A 19,844-nucleotide genomic window follows, 5' to 3' on the forward strand; every position below is an offset into this window, starting at 1 on the left:
AGCCTGATCTTACCTACTAGTGAGGATCCTTTTGATGTGGAGAGCAACGAAATGCGTTGGTAGTGAGCTCTGACACAAGAAGGACATCCACTTGACCCTCCACCCCCAACCCCACCCCAAGTAAATAAAGTACCTCTGCCCACCCTCGCGGTGAAGAAAGCATTGCTGGGTGGTGTTTAGGCCAGATTTAAAGGGCATCACTATACGTACATTAATCAGAGAGCCAGTTCTCAATGATCCAGGGGAAGATATTTCAATTAGTTTTTCCCAGCTGCTCTGCTGTTTCTTACCAGTGACTGGATAATAGAAGGGAGGTTAAAGTTAAGCCCAAGTCTAACCAAGTGTTACAGATTATCTGCTTGGGTAGAAACGTGCTGGAGGAAATGGAACTTGTGCTCCGTGAGATGATTTTGAACAACTGGATTACCCTTCTGCATTCTGGGCTTGTGAGAGAGACGAAGGCGCTAGCACCTCTGTCTGCCTCCGTCTTCCCCTAGGTTATGAGGCAAGTGTCTTTCCTTGTTGACATTTCTACTTAGACAGGCAGGGTTTCCAGATTGTGCTCTTTGGAGCAGTAGTTTTAATGTGTCTTTTTTTGAAAATAAGACTCTTGGTCAGATAACTGGGAGCAGTTCAGTTTTGTGGAACGAAGTGTGCAAGTTATTGCCTTAGTCTGAGGTAATTCTTGGATAGTATCTTGATTAGAATTTGTGGTACTTCCTAGCAGGCTAGTTGTGACTTTCTCTGAACACATACTGTATAGTAACACTATCATGAGCAGCACAATCTCTCATTTCTGTCCCGAAGGGAGGGAGTGGAGCAGCTGCTCCCTCATGAGTGTCCCCACTGCCAGACAAGCCAGAGAACCAAGTGAGCCAATGTGTGAGGAGAGGTAGCCTTCGACTCAGAAGGAGAAGCGCCCTGCCTTTCTCCCAGACTTGGGGGATTTTTGTGTAGACTAGGTTGGGCCAGTGAGCAGAGGCGGCATGGCTCATGAGATGAACCTGAAGCAATTTCAGGCACAAGTATAGTTCCAGGCTGTAGTGAAGCAGAAAGAGGTGTCTCAATTGCCCCTGGCTTGGGCCCCATAAACAACTGTTACGTTGAAACCATCCCAGCAAGGGTGCTGACACGCAGCACAAGTAGGACTGTCTAAGAAAGTGTGTCAGCCAGAACTTGACAAGAAGTGTCTTAGTTTATATGCCCTTTGGTTTAAAGCACATCTCTCTTTTTAAAACTTAGTGAATGTCACCTGATCTGTGGTGGCTCAGTGGGATAAAGCGTCAACCTGGAACGCTGAGGTTGCCGGTTTGAAACCCTGGGCTTGCTTGGTTAAGGCACACATGGGAGTTGATGCTTCCTGTTCCTCCTGCCTTCTCTCTCTCTCTCCTCTCTAAAAATGGAATAAAGTTAAAAAAAAATAAAACGTAGTGACTGTCATAGCATTGTGTCTTCCGATTGACTAAAGTGTGAGTTTGGATTTTGATGGCATTCACTGTCAAAGCTGAAAGTGTAATGCTGAGGACTAATTATTCAGATGAAAAATTAGTGTCAGAATTTTGCCCCTCTCTCTGGCAGTTCCATTAGTTTTTTAGGGAGTGTTGTTATTTTGCTAAGTAATTTATGTAATTATTTAGTTGTAGTTGAATTCTCTGCTCTGCAAGTGATGGTGGACCTGCCCATTTGATCAGAGCTTTAGAACCTGTCTTAATTTTTTCCTTTTAAAATGGGCATGTGTACTTGATATTTCTTTCTTACATCGTTATGCAGTTAGAAGTATTAAAGGAGTCAATATGAATTTCTTTAAGTTTCTCAGGATAAAAGTTTTCAGAAGTAATTGTTATCTCATTTGGGATAATATAAACATTTTTATTATATAACATATACAGTGTGTCTGTAAAGTCATGTTGCACTTTTGACTGGTCACAGAAAAGCAACAAAAGATGATAGAAATGTGAAATCTGCACCAAATAAAAGGAAAACCCTTCCAGTTTCTGTAGGATGATGTGACAGCATGTGTGCATGCGCAGATGATGAGGTAACAACACTGTATACAGCGGAGCAGCCCATGGCAATGCCAGTAGAGATGTGGACGGTACAGAGGAAAGTTCAGTGTGTTGTGGCTTGCTAAATTCAAATCCGTGACCAAAGTGCAATGTGAATATTGGCGCGTTTATAACGAAGTGCCACTACATAGGAATAACATTACTCCGTGGGATAAGCAGTTGAAGGAAACCGGCAGTTAGGTGAAGAAACCCCATTCTGGTAGGCCATCAGTGAGTGACGCGTCTGTAGAGGCTATACGGGATAGCTACCTAAGGAGCCCTAAAAAAATATCTGTGCATGAGCCCACATCAAACTGCACTGAATAGGTATGAAACTGGGAGAGTTTTCCTTTTATTTGGTGCAGATTTCACATTTCTATCGTCTTTTGTTGCTTTCCTGTGACCCGTCAAAAGTACACCATGACTTTACAGACACTGTGTGTGTGTGTGTGTGTATGTGTAATATAACATATAATATATATGGAAATATATATAACATATATATTTCCAAGGAAGGTATTTCCTTCCTTGGAAATACCTGTGGTGGGTAGGAATGTGCTGTAGAGCTGAACTGTGCTTCTCTTCTCGGGAAGCTGTCCTGTGTGCACTTGTAGAGGACCTGCAGCGTGCCTGGGGGCAGGGTGTCTTTGAGGGCTGTCTAACCAAAAGCATACCGTTGGTGCCTCTTTTGATCACGTGATCTTGCTGGGGAGAGAAAGTACACATTCCCTAAATTATAATGGACGGAACATATATATATTATAACACAAAATCCCAGTCACTAGGAATTGTGTTTTTTCAGCTCTCTTACCCCAAGTTTTGAAATTTACTTAAACAGTTCTGGTGCAGGGGGAGCCTCAGAGACCAGTGGGCCCCCCAGCTCTCTCCTTTGGGGCACTTCTGTTTTGTTTACCATTATATGTGTTAGGACAGAGCCAAGCTGCTTTGTACTCAGCCCAGCAAGCACTATGCATTTCTGGGCTATTTTTTCTGGACTAACGTCGCTTATTGCTCAATTTGGGATTACAGCAGGGGGACTGTGGGCTTTCTCACTGGTCCTACGTTAATTGTTAGCCAGCTTTGCTTCATTCAGCAAAGTCATTTTCTCTGGTTCGTTGTTCTTATTTTAGGGCTCTTTAAGTAGGTTTTAACTGTCTTGACAAAATGTCTGTTTTGGAGTAAAAAAGATTTTAGATTTTAATTATTGTCCATTTAACGTGGGTAATTTTTATCATTTCAAACTTCTTATAATCATATAAGTAACTTTAAACCCCCCCCCCTTTTTTTTTATTAGTTAGAACCTGGCCCTTTAGATGAAACACAGATTGCTACTATATTAAGAGAAATACTGAAAGGACTTGATTATTTGCATTCAGAGAAGAAAATTCATCGCGACATTAAAGGTAAGAAAACCTCTTGTTTTCCTTCCTTGGAAATACCTGTGGTGGGTAGGAGTGTGCTGTAGAGCTGAACTGTGCTTCTCTTCTTGGGAAGCTGTCCTGTGCGCACTTGTAGAGGACCTGCAGCGTGCCTGGGGGCAGGGTGTCTTTGAGGGCTGTCTAACCAAAAGCATACCGTTGGTGCCTCTTTTGATCACGTGATTTTGCTGGGGAGAGAAAGTACACATTCCCTAAATTATAATGGACAGAACATATTGGTTTTATTTTACAGCTGCCAATGTTCTGCTCTCTGAACATGGAGAGGTAAAGCTGGCCGATTTTGGAGTGGCAGGCCAGCTGACAGACACCCAGATAAAAAGAAATACCTTTGTGGGTACCCCATTCTGGATGGCACCCGAAGTCATTAAACAGTCAGCCTATGACTCAAAGGTAAGTAAGTACCAGTGCTTCATGTTTGCTGGGTCTGGAGAGTTCTCCCCTTGTGCATTTTCACCTTAGGGCTTTTCCAGTTGAGTGAGGACTGGAACCTTGAAGTAGGTCATAAAGGTCATTCTTGGACTTTGATTAAAAACAGGTTTCTTCTCTGTCTCCTGGTGCAGCATTTAATACACTTTATTGCCTGACCAGGTGGTGGCCTAGTGGATAGAGCAGAGGACTGGGATGCAGAGGTCGCCAGCTTGAGTGTAGGCTCAACTGGCTTGAGTGTGGGGTTGCTGGCTTGAGTGTGGGATCATAGACATGACCCCAACCAGTGGACTTGAGCCCAAAGGTCGCTGGCTTGAGCCCAAAGGTCGCTGGCTTGAGCAAGGGGTCACTCGCTCTGCTGTAGCTCCCCTTCCCCTCAAGGCACATGTGAGAAAGCAGTCAGTGAATAACTAAGGAGACAAAGGAGCCACAGTAAAGAATTGATGCTTCTCATCTCTCTCCCTTACTGTCTGTCTTGTTTGTCCCCTTCTGTCTCTTGTCACCCCCCCCCCCCCCAATATTCCTTATTTATCTAGTCTACAGTTAATGAGTATTTTAGCTAAAACAGTGTCTACTTGGTGCTTGGTAGTGGTGAACACTGGAAAGAAGGGTGTTTGAAGGTGGGTGAACAGTGGTAGTGAACCTGGTCCCTACTGCCCACTAGTGGGTGTTCCAGCTTTCATGGTGGGTGGTAGTAGAGCAGCCAAAGTATAAATGAAAAGATAGATTTAACTATAGTAAGTTGTTTTATAAGATTTATTCTGCCAAACTTAGCGAAAATCTGACATAAAGTACTTGGTAAGTAATTATTATTATATGCTTTAACTTGCTGTAATTCTGCTTTATAAATTTTATAAAGTAAAGTTACTTCCCTACTTTATAAATCACTGTTACTGTGGAACCGGTGGGTGGTTAGAAAATTTTACTAGTAACATAGGTACAAAAGTGGGTGATAGGTATAAAAAGGTTGACTACCCCTGGTGTAGAGGGACAGAGGATCCAGATGGAGAGCAAGCAAGAGGCACCCAGTAGAGGCATTAGAGGCATGTGGGGGGTGGGCCACAGAGGGACATTGTTTGTGTACAGATGGTAGTTGAAACCTGAGTAGAGAGTGAAGGGAGAGGGTCTTGGACAGAACTCTGAATGATATTTAAGGGACAAGTACAGAAAGAGGATCCCATAAGAGAAATAGCCCACAAAAATATAAGACCAGAATCTAGGAAGAAGAATGCTTTTTGTGCTACACATTCTTCCTATCATTATTTTTAATTCCCAGTTATGATCTTAGTCTCCCAAGCTCTTAACCAATGTGAAACAAAATTATAATTCCTTTTTCCCAACCTGTCACATGTTATTCTCACCCAGTTTTTCCTGCATTTTCAACTTTCTTAAACTTTTAGTATAGACTGAAAAACCTAAAGACCTTGCTATCTGTATCTCTGATTGAATTCCCATCCCCCACAGGTGCTTTTTCTCAGCCCCCACACTAGTGGAGCTCTAGTCTTGAGTGTGTTTGTTGCTTGGGAGGGCTTTGCCTTGTGTGATGGATGGATTAATATCCCCATAGCTACTTCTGATCTCTGCAGCCGCTTTTGCTGGTTGCCCTTTCCCTGGAGACATCTCATTTTAGGGCTTGGCAGGGACTTACATGTTCCTTCTATTCTCTTTCTGTTAAGCTGAGGTTCATATATCAAAGTTCATAGGTTTATATTTTGATAGGGACTAGAATTCACATTTCTTAACTCATTCAGTTATACCACACTGATTATTGTCTTTCTGGTAATAAGCTGATCAACTGTGGCACATGTGACTCGGGATTCAGATCTTACATTTTCAGTATTATCCACCATTTATTTCACAGTTTTTCTTCAGGAATTGTCCTGGCTGTCCTAGACCTTTTCCCTCCCCTTTCTTCTCCCTAGTATGGGGTCTCTGGATGTTTGCCAAAGGCAGCCTCTGAGCATCAGAGGTTTTACCGCATCACAAAGCTTTGCCACCAGCCCTGGCTGGATAGCTCAGTTGGTTAGAGCATCTTCCTCAAGCAGGACACAGACTGGAACAAAATGATGTTTCTGTTTCTCTCCCTCTTCTCTCTCTCTCTCTCTCTCTCTCTCTCTCTCTCTCTCTCTCAAATCAATTGAAAAAAAAATAGCTTTGCTACCTTTTTTCCCCTGGACGCTCCCCTCCCAGTTCTTATCAAGATCAAGATGCTCTTATCTGATCAGATGTTGCATTATTCTTTTTAGGTAGATTAAAAGATGCTGTCTCAGACCCACAGGGAATGTACACTTCCTTTGAGAGCTTGAGAAACTGTCACCTGACCTTTAATTATTTACCTTTTCCTTTTGTCAAAAGCTAAATCTTTCATTTGCTTGGATCAGACCCAGTGACTCTTTATTTTTTTTAAACATTTTTTTATTTTAAAAACTTTCCAATGACTCTTTACTGGAAACCATGTGTAAAATATGTTTATGTGAAATTTGCTTTCCAGGTTTGTTGACCCAAGAGGTGTGGAAATTGCAGATAAGGCTACTGTGTTTCTGAGGCTTATCAGAAGGGGGATTCCAGAGGCTGGGACCTAAGGGATATTGCCCACGTACGTGCACACAGTCATTAGTTATGGCTCTGGATTAGCAGCTCTTGTTATGAGCAGTGTCTGACAAAGGCCCTTTCCCCATGGTTGCTTTATGGAATATCCGTCCAGTGACGGCCTCCCCTCAGCAAGGCTGGCCTGACGGGGCAGTTTATGTTCGTTGAGGGGCACTGTAGCCATTGTAGTCACTCTGCTCTTCTGATAGATAAACTTAATTAGGCTTCTTTCCAATTCTCTTTTGGACATTTTCCCCACTGGTTACTGCATTAAAGATAAAGACCTTAATAGCCATAGGGTAGCAGGATTCTTTTACCTTCATCATGAACACATGCTCCTGTCCATTTCATCTTTGGGTACATGCACTGCTTTGCAAAGGAAAGTTGGGCTGGGGAAAGGAGGATTTATCTGCCTTACTGGCACCTTTATCTCATTGAACTAAATGAATGTCTTAGTTTTATGTGTATGTCTAGAACCTTGTTTAGCACAGTAAATTCTTAAACCAGTATCTTTGGCCCCTTCTCAGTTGTCTGGGCTGCTTAGGTGTTCTGAGTGTGTTTGCCCAGGGCGTTATTGTCGGTCTCCGTTCTCAACCTAAGCACAGCATTCCTCAGTCAGGATAGCCCATATACCTGGAGAACCTTGACCATAATTGTGACTGTTCAGGTGATTTAGGGTAGCTCGGTTTAAGAAGTCCCCATACTCTGGAGGCGGTGCCAGGAGGATAACTCTGCTCTCTGACAAGGAAGCTTTGCTCTCAGTGCTAGAGGGTCTTGGGTTGTAGAACTTTCATCTTTCCCCCTTTGCTGTGAGGTTATTGTGGTGATATGTCAGCAGATGGATTGGATTTGGATGAAGAGTGCCCATTTCATGTCCTTTTCTCTGTACTCATTCATTCAGTCTTCACTGTAGTTGTACCCAGTGCTGTGCTGAATAATTTACGTCTTCAGTGAGTAATTGCAGTGCTGGGTGTCAGGTGCTCTCATAGGGTCAGTGGGTGTGCAGGAGAGTGAAGGACAGCAGAATGAGCTGGGCAGGGAGTCCACAGCGGCTTTTCAGCCCCTCAGAAATAAGGAAAGGTTGTTTGGACCAAGTCTGTGTGGGAAGGGAGGGACATTTAGATTTGGATTGTACATTGTGGTAAAGAATGTGGTAGAAGATGAGACCAGAGAAAGTGGCTTGCCTGTTAAGTGAGACAGCATCCTGTAGACACTGAGAGGCTGGTGTCAGTATTCTCTTGTAAATAACACTTCCGGGTTTTGGCCTCAAAAAGTAGTACATGCTCTTTAATCTGGAAAATACAGAAAAAAATGAGATGAAAACCATCTGTAGACCTGCCACCCAAGGACAAGTTAAATTATTTTGGTGTCTTGTCATCTCTGAAGCAACTATTAGTAATCTAAACACGGCGAAAAATGGAAATAGCCAATGTATTGATGGGGGGAAAATTGTTCAAGATGAGTGAAAACACTGTGGTATTGGTCTGTTGTTGCTGGAATCTGCAGGTAGCCCTGTCCACTGCAGTGCAGCCCAGCCCTCCCCGTTCTGATGCTGAGCCCACAGCCTCGCCTGGTCCCTTTTCAGGGTCTGGGTCGACTCACCAGTCCCTGCTGCAGTGAGCCTGGAGGTGGGGGCAGGATGTGAGTGGGAACAGCATCCAACAGCAGGCTTCATTTTAGCGTGTAGTAGTAGTTCCCACCTTTTCGAATCAGCCATATAATTGCTGGGTAGTACAAATGATTTTTATACTCCAGATGCTACTTATAAATGTGTTCTGAGTCTTGCATCTAATTAAGTAAATAGTTAATATTAAATCCATTTGGGGCTATGTTTTGACTGGTTATAACTGTGATTTGGGATTCTCCATGGTTCTTTCCTCTCTTCCTCTTAATTAGAGTTGACTGTGCTTCCTTATAGACTATTTCCTATGCATAATTTTTTATACCATTTAAATTGTATTTTCTGCAAATTTGTAGCCGGCTTACCTATGCTTAAAGATTGCAAAAATTGGTATTGAAAAGATTTAGAATGTTGTGTAATAGTAGCACCCCATTCAGCCCTCAGCCCTCTTGAGAAAGCATCCTTGCTCATCAGAAACAAATGTATATATTTTTAATTTATTAAAAAATTTTTTTGGCCTGACCTGTGGTGGCGCAGTGGATAAAGCATTGACCTGGAATGCTGAGGTCATCGGTTCAAAACCCTGCACTTGCCTGGTCAAGGCACATATGGGAGTTGATGCTTCCTGCTCCTCTCCCTTCTCTTTCTCTCTCTCTCTCTCTCTCTCTCTCTCTCTCTCTCTCTCTCTCTCTCTCATTCTCTCTCCTCTCTAAAATAAATAAATAAAAAAATTTAAAAATATATACTTTTTCTTTTCCAAGTAAGAGTAGGGGAGATAGAAAGACTCCCACATGCATCCCTATCAGGATCCACCTGGCAACCCCTGTCTAGGGCTGATGCTCTGCCCATCTGGGGCCATGCTCGCAGCCTAGCTATTTTTTAATGCCAGAAGTGGAGGCTCCACGGAGCCATCCTTAGCACCTAGGGCTGATGTGCTTAAACCTAACCGATCGAGCCATGGCTGCAGGAGAGAAAGAGACAGAGACAGAGATGGGAGGGGGAGCAGGAGAGGTGGAGAAGTAGATGGTCATTTCTCCTGAGTTCCCTGACCAGGTATTGAACACAGGACATTCACACACCAGGCTGACACTCTACCATTGAGCCATCCGGCCAGGGCCTACAAGTATTTCTGTGTTTTGTCACTTAGGCTCATGAACTATCCACATAGGAAAGAAATTGTTCACAAATATCTGTAGTAAAAAGTTGTAACCCCTCACAGGTTTTGAATTGAATTAATATGGAAAACCATTGGTTTTTGGGTTTTTTTTGTATTTTTCTGAAGTTAGAAGCAGGGAGGCAGTCAGACTCCTGTATGTGTCCGACTGGGATCCATCCAGCATGCCCACCAGGGGATGATGCTCTGCCTATCTGGGCTGTTGCAACTGGAGCCATTTTAGTGCTGGAGGCAGAGACCATGGAGCCATCCTCAGTTCCTGTGCCAACCTTGTTCCAGTGGAGCCCTGGCTGCAGGAGAAGAGAGAGATAGAGAGGAAGGAGAGGGGGAAGGGTGGAGAAGCAGATGGACGCCTCTCCTGTGTGCCCTGGCCAGGAATCGAACCCAGGACTTCCACACACCAGACCAATGCTCTACCGCTGAGCCAACCAGCCAGGACCCGCTGTTTTCTTTTAATACCTAATTTCATGTCTTTCATGGCAATAAAATGAGTCTCTTCTTATACTTGAATTTTAATTGCTTTGGAAAGGACTGCTCTTCCCCCCTGTAACTTATATTTTAAAAGCCAGACACGTGTCTTAAATCCGATGTCATATTTCCTAGGTAACAGTCATAGACAAACTCAATTACAGTTATGATTCCCTATCAGCGTCATTGTTTTTGAGTATGTGATACTTTAATAAGTTAATGTGCCATAGAAATTTAATCATTCTTCTAAGGTTTAGCGTAAGGAATGTTGCCATTGAATATTTTTGGCAGCATGTGCCATTTTCTGAATCTAAAATGTATTTATTTAGGATAGATTTCTAGAAGTGGAATTAATTGGTTTTAACAAGTTGGAATATTTTTATGGCTTTTGATATATGATGCCAAATTGCTTGCCATTTATTCTCATGCCAGTCAAGGTTTCCACATCAGTCAGGAGGATGTTAGACGTCTGCAGAGGAGCCTGCAGTTAGGAAAGACTCAGGAGCCCCTACAGAAGTCCTGGGAAGAGAGGGTACCTCTGAACTCAGCCAGCAGGAGGGTGGGAGGGGCGACCCAAGGCACCAAGATGTCAGGGGCTATGCACCTGGCACCTAATGATTGAGGAGGATTCAGAGGGTTTTGAGAGGCTGGGGTGACACTCTGTCACAGGTTTTGTCTTCACAAGCCTCTGCTGCCAACCTTCCCAGGGGAAGCAGGTGAGTGATACCTGTGCTTCTTTGAAGATTTAGAGATGTGTAACAGGTTGGGCTGGGAATGGTGTTTCCTTGGTTGACTTTAGTGGTCCATCCTGGCAGGTGGAAGCAGGTGCCAGGTCCTCAAGAGCCCTGCTGTCTTACTGCTTACTGTCCGGCTTGGAGCCCAGTAGTAAGCCCTCGGACCACTGAGGGAAATGTGTACCAGCACGTCCGTGATTCTGCCGGCAGCACCGGCAGACACCGCCACTGGCCTGGGCCATCTTGTTAGGGAGTGTGGTTAAGGGGAAATGGAAGGCCGAGGGGTCTGGAGGTGCATCCATTAGAAGTCATCGGAACAGAGGTCCTGCCTCTGTCTGGCCGGGACTGATTAAGGCCGAGGAACAGCTTGCAAACAGCAGCAGCTCTAGTGAAGTTAAGAGGGCTGGAGTAGGCAGGCAGATGGGAACCACACAAACTTCAGAAGGGAACCGGTTGGGTCAAGGGCTGTTCTACAACAGTCATGTGCTCTCTCATTTTTGCTTCCTCTGTTCTTGTATGTCATCCTCCCTCCTTGTACCTGGCACGTGACTCACGTCCTGCAGTCACGCCACTGCTACGGGTGCTGGACTCTCCTTTGCTTGCACCATCTTCTTCCTAAAGGGGGTGGGGGAGGGACTCCGGAATAAGTCACATTTTGCTGAGGAGTGAACTGCTGTAGTTGAAAGAGCCTTAGGCCACCTAACGGTCCATTGCAATACAAGGGCCTAGTTTGGATCCTGATTTAAATAAGCCAACCATGAAAAGACTTGTTTTGAACAGTTGAGAAATTTTAATTATTACATGATAAGGAATTATTGTTAATTTTAAATGCTGATATATACTATAGTAAAATGTCCTTATATAGACAGTGAAGTATGTGGGGGAAATGTCACGGCAATTTTTTTTACCTTTTCCCTATATACTATGGGAATAATAAAACTTGTATGGTGTTAGTGATTATTAAATTCATGTGCTAGGTGTATGGGGGTACATTATATTAAGTATTTTCCACTTTGTGTGTTTGAAAATTAAATTTTGGGTGCTGTATTAGGCACCTTACCCAACCAGCTTGTTATTATTTCCATTTTACAGATGAGGAACTAAGTGTATCGAATAGACATTTTGTTTAACAAGACTTTGGTGGTAGAGCTAGCATTTAAACTTACAGTCTTTGAGGCCGGTATGGCCATTCTTGACCTGAGAGCATTACATTAGTTCTAAGCATTGCTTGACTGGCAGACACACCTCCGCGTCCCAGATCTGCCTTCTCTGCTCACTTCTGATTGCCTGTCCAGTCGACTGGTGCAGACTTCAGTTGACATTGAATGTGTTAACACCTCCAACAGCAAGTGGAAGAGGAGTGATTGTAAAAGCTGTCTTGAGTACAGTTTTATATAGTAAATTTTCTCCTGTGCATTGCCTAGTTTAAAATTAAATCAAAATAATGTTGAAAATAATGTTTTCAAAACCTTTAAAAGTACATTGAGATTTATTTTTTTTTTGCTAAGAAGCATTTTTATTTGAAATTACTCCTGCCTGGCGGGTTTCTAAAGACCATTTTTTTTTATTGCAGGCAGACATCTGGTCCCTGGGCATAACAGCTATTGAGCTTGCAAAAGGGGAACCACCTCACTCTGAGTTGCACCCCATGAAGGTCTTATTCCTTATTCCAAAGAACAACCCCCCGACGCTGGAAGGAAACTACAGCAAGCCCCTCAAGGAGTTTGTCGAGGCCTGTTTGAATAAGGAGCCGAGCTTTGTGAGTTTCATGAACACAGGGCAGGCGGGCATTTCTTCAGCATGTGTGTCCTGACTTGGTCTACATACATCTTACTGGAATTTCGTTAGGCTCTTGTCAGCTGTCTTCACAGTCTCATTTTCCCCCCTCTTTTTCTAAATGAGTATGATTGATCTTGTTGCATTACAGATTTGTTTTTATTGTTATTTTATTTTTAAAGGATTAAAATGTACTTTTTCCAGATTTTTTAGTGTCTCATGCCTCATTGAGCTTGAAGACTATTCTCATTATGTGTAGTCATAAGTTTTTAATATTTATATGGGAAGGTTAGGCTATAAACTATTAAGCTGTTTTTAGTAATTACAAATTCTGGCCTTAAAAATAATGAATAAATATTTTTTAAAGTTTTCAGGGGCTTTTTTGGGGCATGTGTCAGGAAGGAAAAGGAAAATAAAACATAAGTGGACCACCCACTTTGCTCCCCTTCCCCTTCTTCTTCATGTTTGACCCTGGCAGAGCGGGTAATAGTAATGACTACATAGCTTTAGCCACATTTTCTCTCTGAATTAGGACATTTTACTTTATTTTATTTTATTTTTTTTTTGTATTTTTCTGAAGCTGGAAATGGGGAGGCAGTCAGACTCCCACATGTGCCCGACCGGCATCCACCTGGCACGCCCACCAGGGGGCTATGCTCTACCCATCCGGGGCGTCGCTCTGTCGTGACCAGAGCCAGTCTAGCGCCTGAGGCAGAGGCCATGGAGCCATCCCCAGCACCCAGGCCATCTTTGCTCCACTGGAGCCTTGGCTGCGGGAGGGGAAGAGAGAGACAGAGAGGAAGGAGAGGGGGAGGGGTGGAGAAGCAGATGGGTGCTTCTCCTGTGTGCCCTGGCTGGGAATTGAACCCGGGACTTCTGCACACCAGGTTGACTGACGCTCTTGAGTTAGGACATTTTAAAAAAGTTATCTGTGTATTTTGGTGTTGTGTATAGCACCATATATCCTTGTTTTGTTGATGAATTTTGCAGCAGAGTTAGCTGAACCCTCTTTATAAACTCTTACTGAAAAATGGGTGATTAGCTCTATACGAGCACCATGGTTTTCTAATGTGCCGGTTTGGTAAAGGAATTCAGTGGGGCGTGCAGCCTAGTCCGAGATCCTCGGGGAGGCGGAGCACACCAGGCAGCGGTGGTGTGAGCCGTGGTTCTGGATGGCCCTACGCGCTGAACTTTCTGTCATGACGTTGACCTGTAGACACAAAGGACTAGTACCCAAGAAGATAGACCCACCTTCTTATTACAAATAATACTCTGGTATTGGCTGACTCGCCCAGCATACACATTTCCACCCCTACCTTGAGCCCAAACACACTGAGAGGAGGAGGAGAAGCTGAGAGTGTGAGTACTTCTGCGGGACTTGGAGTTTCACAGTCTCTGGACAGAGTGAGAAATATTCACAAGCTTGAATTTGAGAAATATGCTGGGCTCTTGTTAATAAAGCTTCAGTAATTTGGAGGAAGTGGGTGCTTAGTCTAACTCAGGGGTCCCCAAACTTTTTACACAGGGGGCCAGTTCACTGTCCCCCAGACCGTTGGAGGGCCAGACTATAAAAAATACTATGAACAAATCCCTATGCACACTGCACATATCTTTATTTAAAGTAAAAAAACAAAACGGGAACAAATACAATATTTAAAATAAAGAACAAGTAAATTTAAATCAACAAACTGACCAGTATTTCAATGGGAACTATGCTCCTCTCACTGACCACCAATGAAAGAGGTGCTCCTTCCAGAAGTGCGGCAGGGGCCTCATGCGGCCCGCGGGCCGTAGTTTGGGGACCCCTGGTCTAACTCATGCTGTTTGTGTGTTCCCATGGGCTGCTCCAGTTTGGGCTTCACTAGTGTTCCTTGGGAAGTGTGCTCCTTGTAACTGGTTTTGCCAATCTCAAAGGGCACAGCAGTTGGCCAGGTTTGAAGCACGCTGTTTGGCTGTGGCCATCCCGAGCCCCTGGATGAAGTCCTCACTCCTGTCACGAGGAAAGAGGCAGACCTGGGAAACCAGTATTTCTAAATTGGGAGAGCTGGATAATTAAGAACTCAAGTACTCTTTCAGCAGCCAAGAAAAAGGATATCTCCTATTCCTTTCTAGTTTCTTCTAGATGAATCCAGATGAACATTTTTCTTATTTTGGGGGGTGGAACCAAATATTAATATAGAAAGTTAACAAGGTAGTTAGTACAAAGCATGTTTTCTCTCTTGCCACCACCTGCAATAATAAAATGTTTTATAAAAATTAGAAGGCGTATTCTAACTCTTTCAAATGACCTCTTTGAAACTCTTTGAAGCGTTTTCTAGGTAAATGCTTTTTTCTGGGGGAAGTTCTTTTGCCTTTATTAGATGGTTTTCTGAGAATTTAACAGTGGACACTTAAGTGTCTACACTATACACAGAGCCCCTCCCACAGGCGCTGAACGTCTATTATTTGAATAGGCCTTAGGAGAAAATACTTTGAAGTAGAACTTGATCTTTAGATTTAATAATGTCATTTGACATTATGAGTCAGAAGTCTGACCTTTGGGTTAGAATCAAATAGAATGTAGGGACTTTGTCTCATGCTTTTTCTGTTTTCTTCGGTGATTTGTTTTCCAGAGGCCCACTGCTAAGGAGTTATTGAAGCACAAGTTTATTATACGCAATGCAAAGAAAACATCCTACTTGACTGAGCTCATCGACAGGTACAAGAGGTGGAAGGCCGAACAGAGCCACGAAGACTCCAGCTCTGAAGATTCTGACACGTATGTCTGCCTTGCCTGAGTTGCACAAGTGTGTGTGAGCCAGGGTGTGTCCCTGCCTGCTCTGTGCCTGAGCTCCACAGTGGACTCGTTTGTTCTAGTCGCTTATTTGGGGTGGGCTTTGGGCCCCTCCCCTTCCGTCCCCTCTCCTCCCCTCCTTTACTCCTTTTGCCCCTTCCATTTCCCCCCTTCCTTTCCCAGTCCCTTTCTTGTCTTTCGCCACAAGTGGGTCTCTTCCATGAAGGCTTAGCCCTGCAGTCAGTCACTCATGGCGTTCTGGGTTTCTGTGTTAAGGGAAACGGACACAGACGGCCAAGCATCCGGAGGCAGTGACTCTGGGGACTGGATCTTCACGATCCGAGAGAAGGATCCGAAGAATCTTGAGAATGGAGCTCTTCAGCCATCGGATTTAGAAAGAAATAAGGTGCTTTTGCTCGTACTAGAGTGACTAACACTTGTCATCGATTGGCAGCATTTTCAGTCACTTTTCTGTGCAGCCCTGTGTTAGTGGGTTAGGCGGTCTCATGGCCGCCTATTTTGGAATTTTGCTGTTAGTGAATTGACAGAGCAAGAGATTTTGTTCTGTCTGATTACTCAGAAAGTCAGACTTACAGTGCTAATTCTGCTCTCTGTAGGCCTGCTGCCCTGTGTGTTCAGCATTTCCTGGCGCTCGAACATACAGTGGGAGTCCTGGGGTCTGAGGAGCAGGGGGGTGAGGTTTCTAATATGAAATGACTTTCTGGCTCTCTTGACAAGACTATGCTTGTTTTGCATATAGGGTTATTCATATAAGATACTAGAATTTTGAGATTAAGTTACATTTAAAATCACTAAAACCACAATGAGGTATCACCTCACACTTGATAGAATGGCTTAATCAGTAAGTAACAAAAGTGTTGAGGAGGCTGGAGATAAGGGGACCCTCCTGCACTGTTGTTGGGAATACACATTGGTGCAGTCACTGTGGAGAACAGTATGGAGGTTCTTCAGAAAATGAAAATGGATCTGCCTTATGACCCAGCAATTCCACTTCTGGGTATTTATCCAGAGAAATCCGAAACACTAATTTGAAAGGTTATATGCGCCCCTGTGTTCATTGCAGCATTATTTATAGTAGCCAAGATTGAAAGCAGCCCAGGAGCCCTTCAGTAAACAGATGGATAAAGATGTGGTGCAATTATACAATGAACTAGTATGACTCGGCCGAAACAATGAGTGAAATCTTACCATTTGTGACAACATGGGACAGACCTGGAAGGTAGACAGAGAAAGACAAATACCATGTGATTTTACTTAGATGTGGCATCTAAAAAGCAAAAATGAACAAAAGAGAAACAAACACATTGAACAAACTGATGGGTGCTAGATAGAAGGAGGGGTGGGGGCTGGGTGATAAGGCGAAGGGATTGAGAAGCACAGATCGGTAGGTAGAGAGTAGTCATGGGATCCACAGTACAGCGTGGGGAACACACTCAATAATCCTGTGATAACTCAATGGTGTCAGGTGGGTGCTAAGTTTATGGAGCGGTGGGGGTCTCGTCGTAAGTTACATAAATGTCTAGTCACAAGGCTGTACACCTGAAACTAATGTAAAATAATATTGAATGTCAACTCTTAATTGAAAAAAAAGGACAAAAGATCTTAAAAACAAGTGTATTGCTTTTGGTACTTATATAAAACTTTATTTTGATTTTATTGCCTGTTTCAAGTTTATGGAAAGCTTTCTTTTTAGGTCAGCACAGTTATGTGGTTTCTCTCAGGCAGTGTGGACCAGTGGCTGTCCCCTGGTGGTCTTATAAATCCTACTTTGATAAATGGATAGGAGTCATTATGTGTTCAGATAGAAGGTGCAAAAGTAAAATATGGGCTACTGTCCTGTGCCAGCCCCCTGCGGCAGCCAGCTCCCATCTGACCTCCACTTCTAGGGTTCCTTAGCAAAGCCCCTGCAGAGAGGGCACCACGGTGTGGTTCAGCATCCTGCGTCCACACAAACGGCCACTCCTGGACCTCAGTACCTTTCCACATGGGGTCTGGGCACTGGTTTCTCCTGCTGCCAGGGCTTTGCCTGTCCCTGCTAATGAAGCTTTGCTGTCCAGTGAAGGACAGCAAGACAGTCCTATTCAGAGAAAACAGAGAACATTGCAGACATTGTACTTAGCACCTAGTCGAGGTTTATTGAATTTTTGCAAATGTGAATGTCAGATATTTCTAATTACTTTTTTTTCTTCCCCAAGATGAAAGACATCCAAAAGAGGCCTTTCTCTCAGTGTTTATCTACAATTATTTCTCCGCTGTTTGCAGAGGTAAGACGCCCAGTTGACTTTTGTGGGGAGGTGAAGGTTGGCGGAAGGACTGCAGCGCAGGGCAGTCGATGTGGGAGGCTAGAACCAGCAGAGAGTGCCTTGTGCTCCTGGGAGGGAGGCTGCTGGAATCCCAGCAGCCCGGGGAAGTGGCGCTCTTACTGCCAGACTGTACAGACAGGGCATGAGCCATCCAGCCTAAGTCCACAGGTCACCAAGGTGCATTTTAACTTCAGTTGTGCTGCTTTCATCAGAAAGTATTTTGGTTACAGGCTGATCTGTCTGCCGCAGACAAATTTACGGCAGTGTGAAAAGTAGATCTTCTAAAGGGGACACAGATTCTCCAGAGTCCTCATGTTTCCCATGAGCCCAGATGAACCGTGATCCTGCTCAGTGCCCAGAGGAGGCCCCGTGCCCTGCAGGGCCACCGTTCATTTCCCAGGAGCAGCCACGTCAGTTCCCCATCCTGGGCCGTCGCCCTGGGCCTTCTCAGGGAGGGGCAGACATCTGCGTGCCATACTGCGCTTCAAGATGTTTTAAGAATAAATTTTGTGAGAATGAAGACTCTTAATCTTATTAGTATCTGATTAGAAAAAAGTTGGAAATACCTTTTCTTTTTTCTTGTTTCTTCCTGACTCAGGTGGACAATTAAGATAATTAAGAATGAGCCACAACAGTTGGTAACTTGTGTTTGTGTGGCGATTCAGTTCTCTCCAGGGAGCTGTAACTGCAGGCCCTCACCACTGAGGTGCGAAGGCAGTGCCCCTAGCCTGCACCTCGGTTACATAGGGCCCTGACCGTGGCCCGGCCAGGGTGCTCCAGGCCGGCCTCCAGCCTGTTCCCTCTCCCAGCCCCCTCCAGGCTCCCGTTCCTCTCCCAGCCCACAGCTGCCTCCACACGCTGGCCTCAGGCCCTCCTTCTGGCCTGGCAGACTGGGTCCGCCTGAAGCTGCAGGGTTGGGACTGCACACACGATGAGACTCAGTGGCACAGGGCAGGTAGAGGTCCTGTGCTGGTCTCTGGCTCTGTCCCTTTTCTTCAGGTACCTGTGCTCTTCTTAGGATGCCCAGAAGACCCCAGTTTGGTCTTTTTGTTGTTTGGAAGGTTGGCCCTTCAGGCTTTCCAGGTGCTTCCTTTGTCCTGCGACCCTGTCATTGCCATCTCACGGGGTTTGATTCGGCAGCTAGGGAACATGGCATATATTTTTTTCATTTGTCTGAAGCCGTTTGATATTTGGCACATGAAGAAACTATTCTGAGTCATTACTTAGAATTAGTGAATTAATCCTAGATGTAATCATATCTATCTATCTATTGATTACCCCCCCCCCCCCATATATATTCCCAGCTAACCCAAAGGTAAACTCCTAGGCCAGGCTGTTCCACCTGTTCTGTATATCCCTTTAGCAGGGAGAGGGAGGACCCATTATTTCTAGACCGAGGCTGCTGCTGGGAATAATAGCATGTGTTCACAATAGCTTGAAGAGCCAAAGCTGTTTTGTGAATGATTTCTTAAAGATGAAGTGGAGGAGGAGAGCCCTGAGGAGACAGCACGTTTCTTTCTGGGCCGCTGCCGACAGGGACCTGCTCAGAGAGGCTGCCGTCCTGTGTGTGGCTGCACCCTGACCTGAGCAGCTCCCCTTGGCCTTGTATGTTTGGTCGCATTCCAGAAAGAGACTGAGTTGCCCTTAAAGTTGGGCGTGCCTGAAGACTCGAATGCTTTCTCATGGGGGAGAGGTGCCAGGAGGGACATTGCCGAGCCTAGGATTTGGGGAAATAGAATATTTTGAGAAAAGAGGACCAAAAGACAGTCTGTTGGCATTTAAAAACTAAACTACTGTATTAACATTTAGTAAGCTTTAGAGAGCTCACATTGTAGGTTCAGTGTGGAAACCAGTGCTGAATAGTTTTGAAATTGCTTTTCTGGTATAAGAGTAGATTGAAATGGAAAAAGAAAATGGGGGACAGACTGCCATATCAGGTTTTAAAAGGGTTCACAGGGAGCTGGTTGTCTGTTCACCCTAGTGAAGGCAGTGACTTAGGCCTAACTAATGACCTTTCTGTGTACATCATGTTCTTAGCATTCAGAAAGCTGTCCATTGAATGGGATGGGAAGCGAGCCGGTGGCTGGGCGGGAGCCGCTGCGGAGCCCCCTGTGGCTGGGGCTTTTATGGTCCGCACGCTGTGTTACCCTCCCAGTAGATGCTCCTTGGCTCCTGTGCTCAGGTGGGTCATGCTGTTCACATTTGTGTCTTGTAAGTTGAAGGAGAAGAGCCAGGCGTGTGGAGGTAACATGGGGTCCATAGAAGAGCTGCGAGGGGCCATCTACCTGGCCGAAGAGGCATGCCCCGGAATCTCGGACACCATGGTGGCCCAGCTTGTTCAGCGGCTCCAGAGGTAACTGCCTCCAGGGATGAGCGCCCCTCGGAGGCCACACCGTGTTTGTCCTGTGGCTTTTTGTAGGCTGGGCGTGGGAACACCTTCAAATGGACTGCCCTTCTGTCCTCCGTTTGTCACTT

General features: G+C 44.7%; 1 protein-coding gene across 2 annotated transcripts in view; it reads left to right on the forward strand.

Moving 5' to 3' along the window:
- STK24 (serine/threonine kinase 24) overlaps nucleotides 1-19,844 on the forward strand; it is a 170,538-nt gene that overhangs the window by 144,774 nt on the left and 5,920 nt on the right. For both annotated transcript variants that reach the window (XM_066238051.1, XM_066238052.1), the window contains exons 4-10: nucleotides 3,340-3,448; nucleotides 3,717-3,874; nucleotides 12,070-12,255; nucleotides 14,885-15,030; nucleotides 15,322-15,451; nucleotides 17,262-17,330; nucleotides 19,586-19,722. In XM_066238051.1, the coding sequence (XP_066094148.1) occupies nucleotides 3,340-3,448; nucleotides 3,717-3,874; nucleotides 12,070-12,255; nucleotides 14,885-15,030; nucleotides 15,322-15,451; nucleotides 17,262-17,330; nucleotides 19,586-19,722 (935 nt within the window). The remainder of the gene's footprint in view (nucleotides 1-3,339; nucleotides 3,449-3,716; nucleotides 3,875-12,069; nucleotides 12,256-14,884; nucleotides 15,031-15,321; nucleotides 15,452-17,261; nucleotides 17,331-19,585; nucleotides 19,723-19,844) is intronic.

This window comes from Saccopteryx bilineata, chromosome 6 (assembly GCF_036850765.1).
Source record: "Saccopteryx bilineata isolate mSacBil1 chromosome 6, mSacBil1_pri_phased_curated, whole genome shotgun sequence".
Taxonomy (NCBI): Eukaryota; Metazoa; Chordata; class Mammalia; order Chiroptera; family Emballonuridae; genus Saccopteryx; species Saccopteryx bilineata.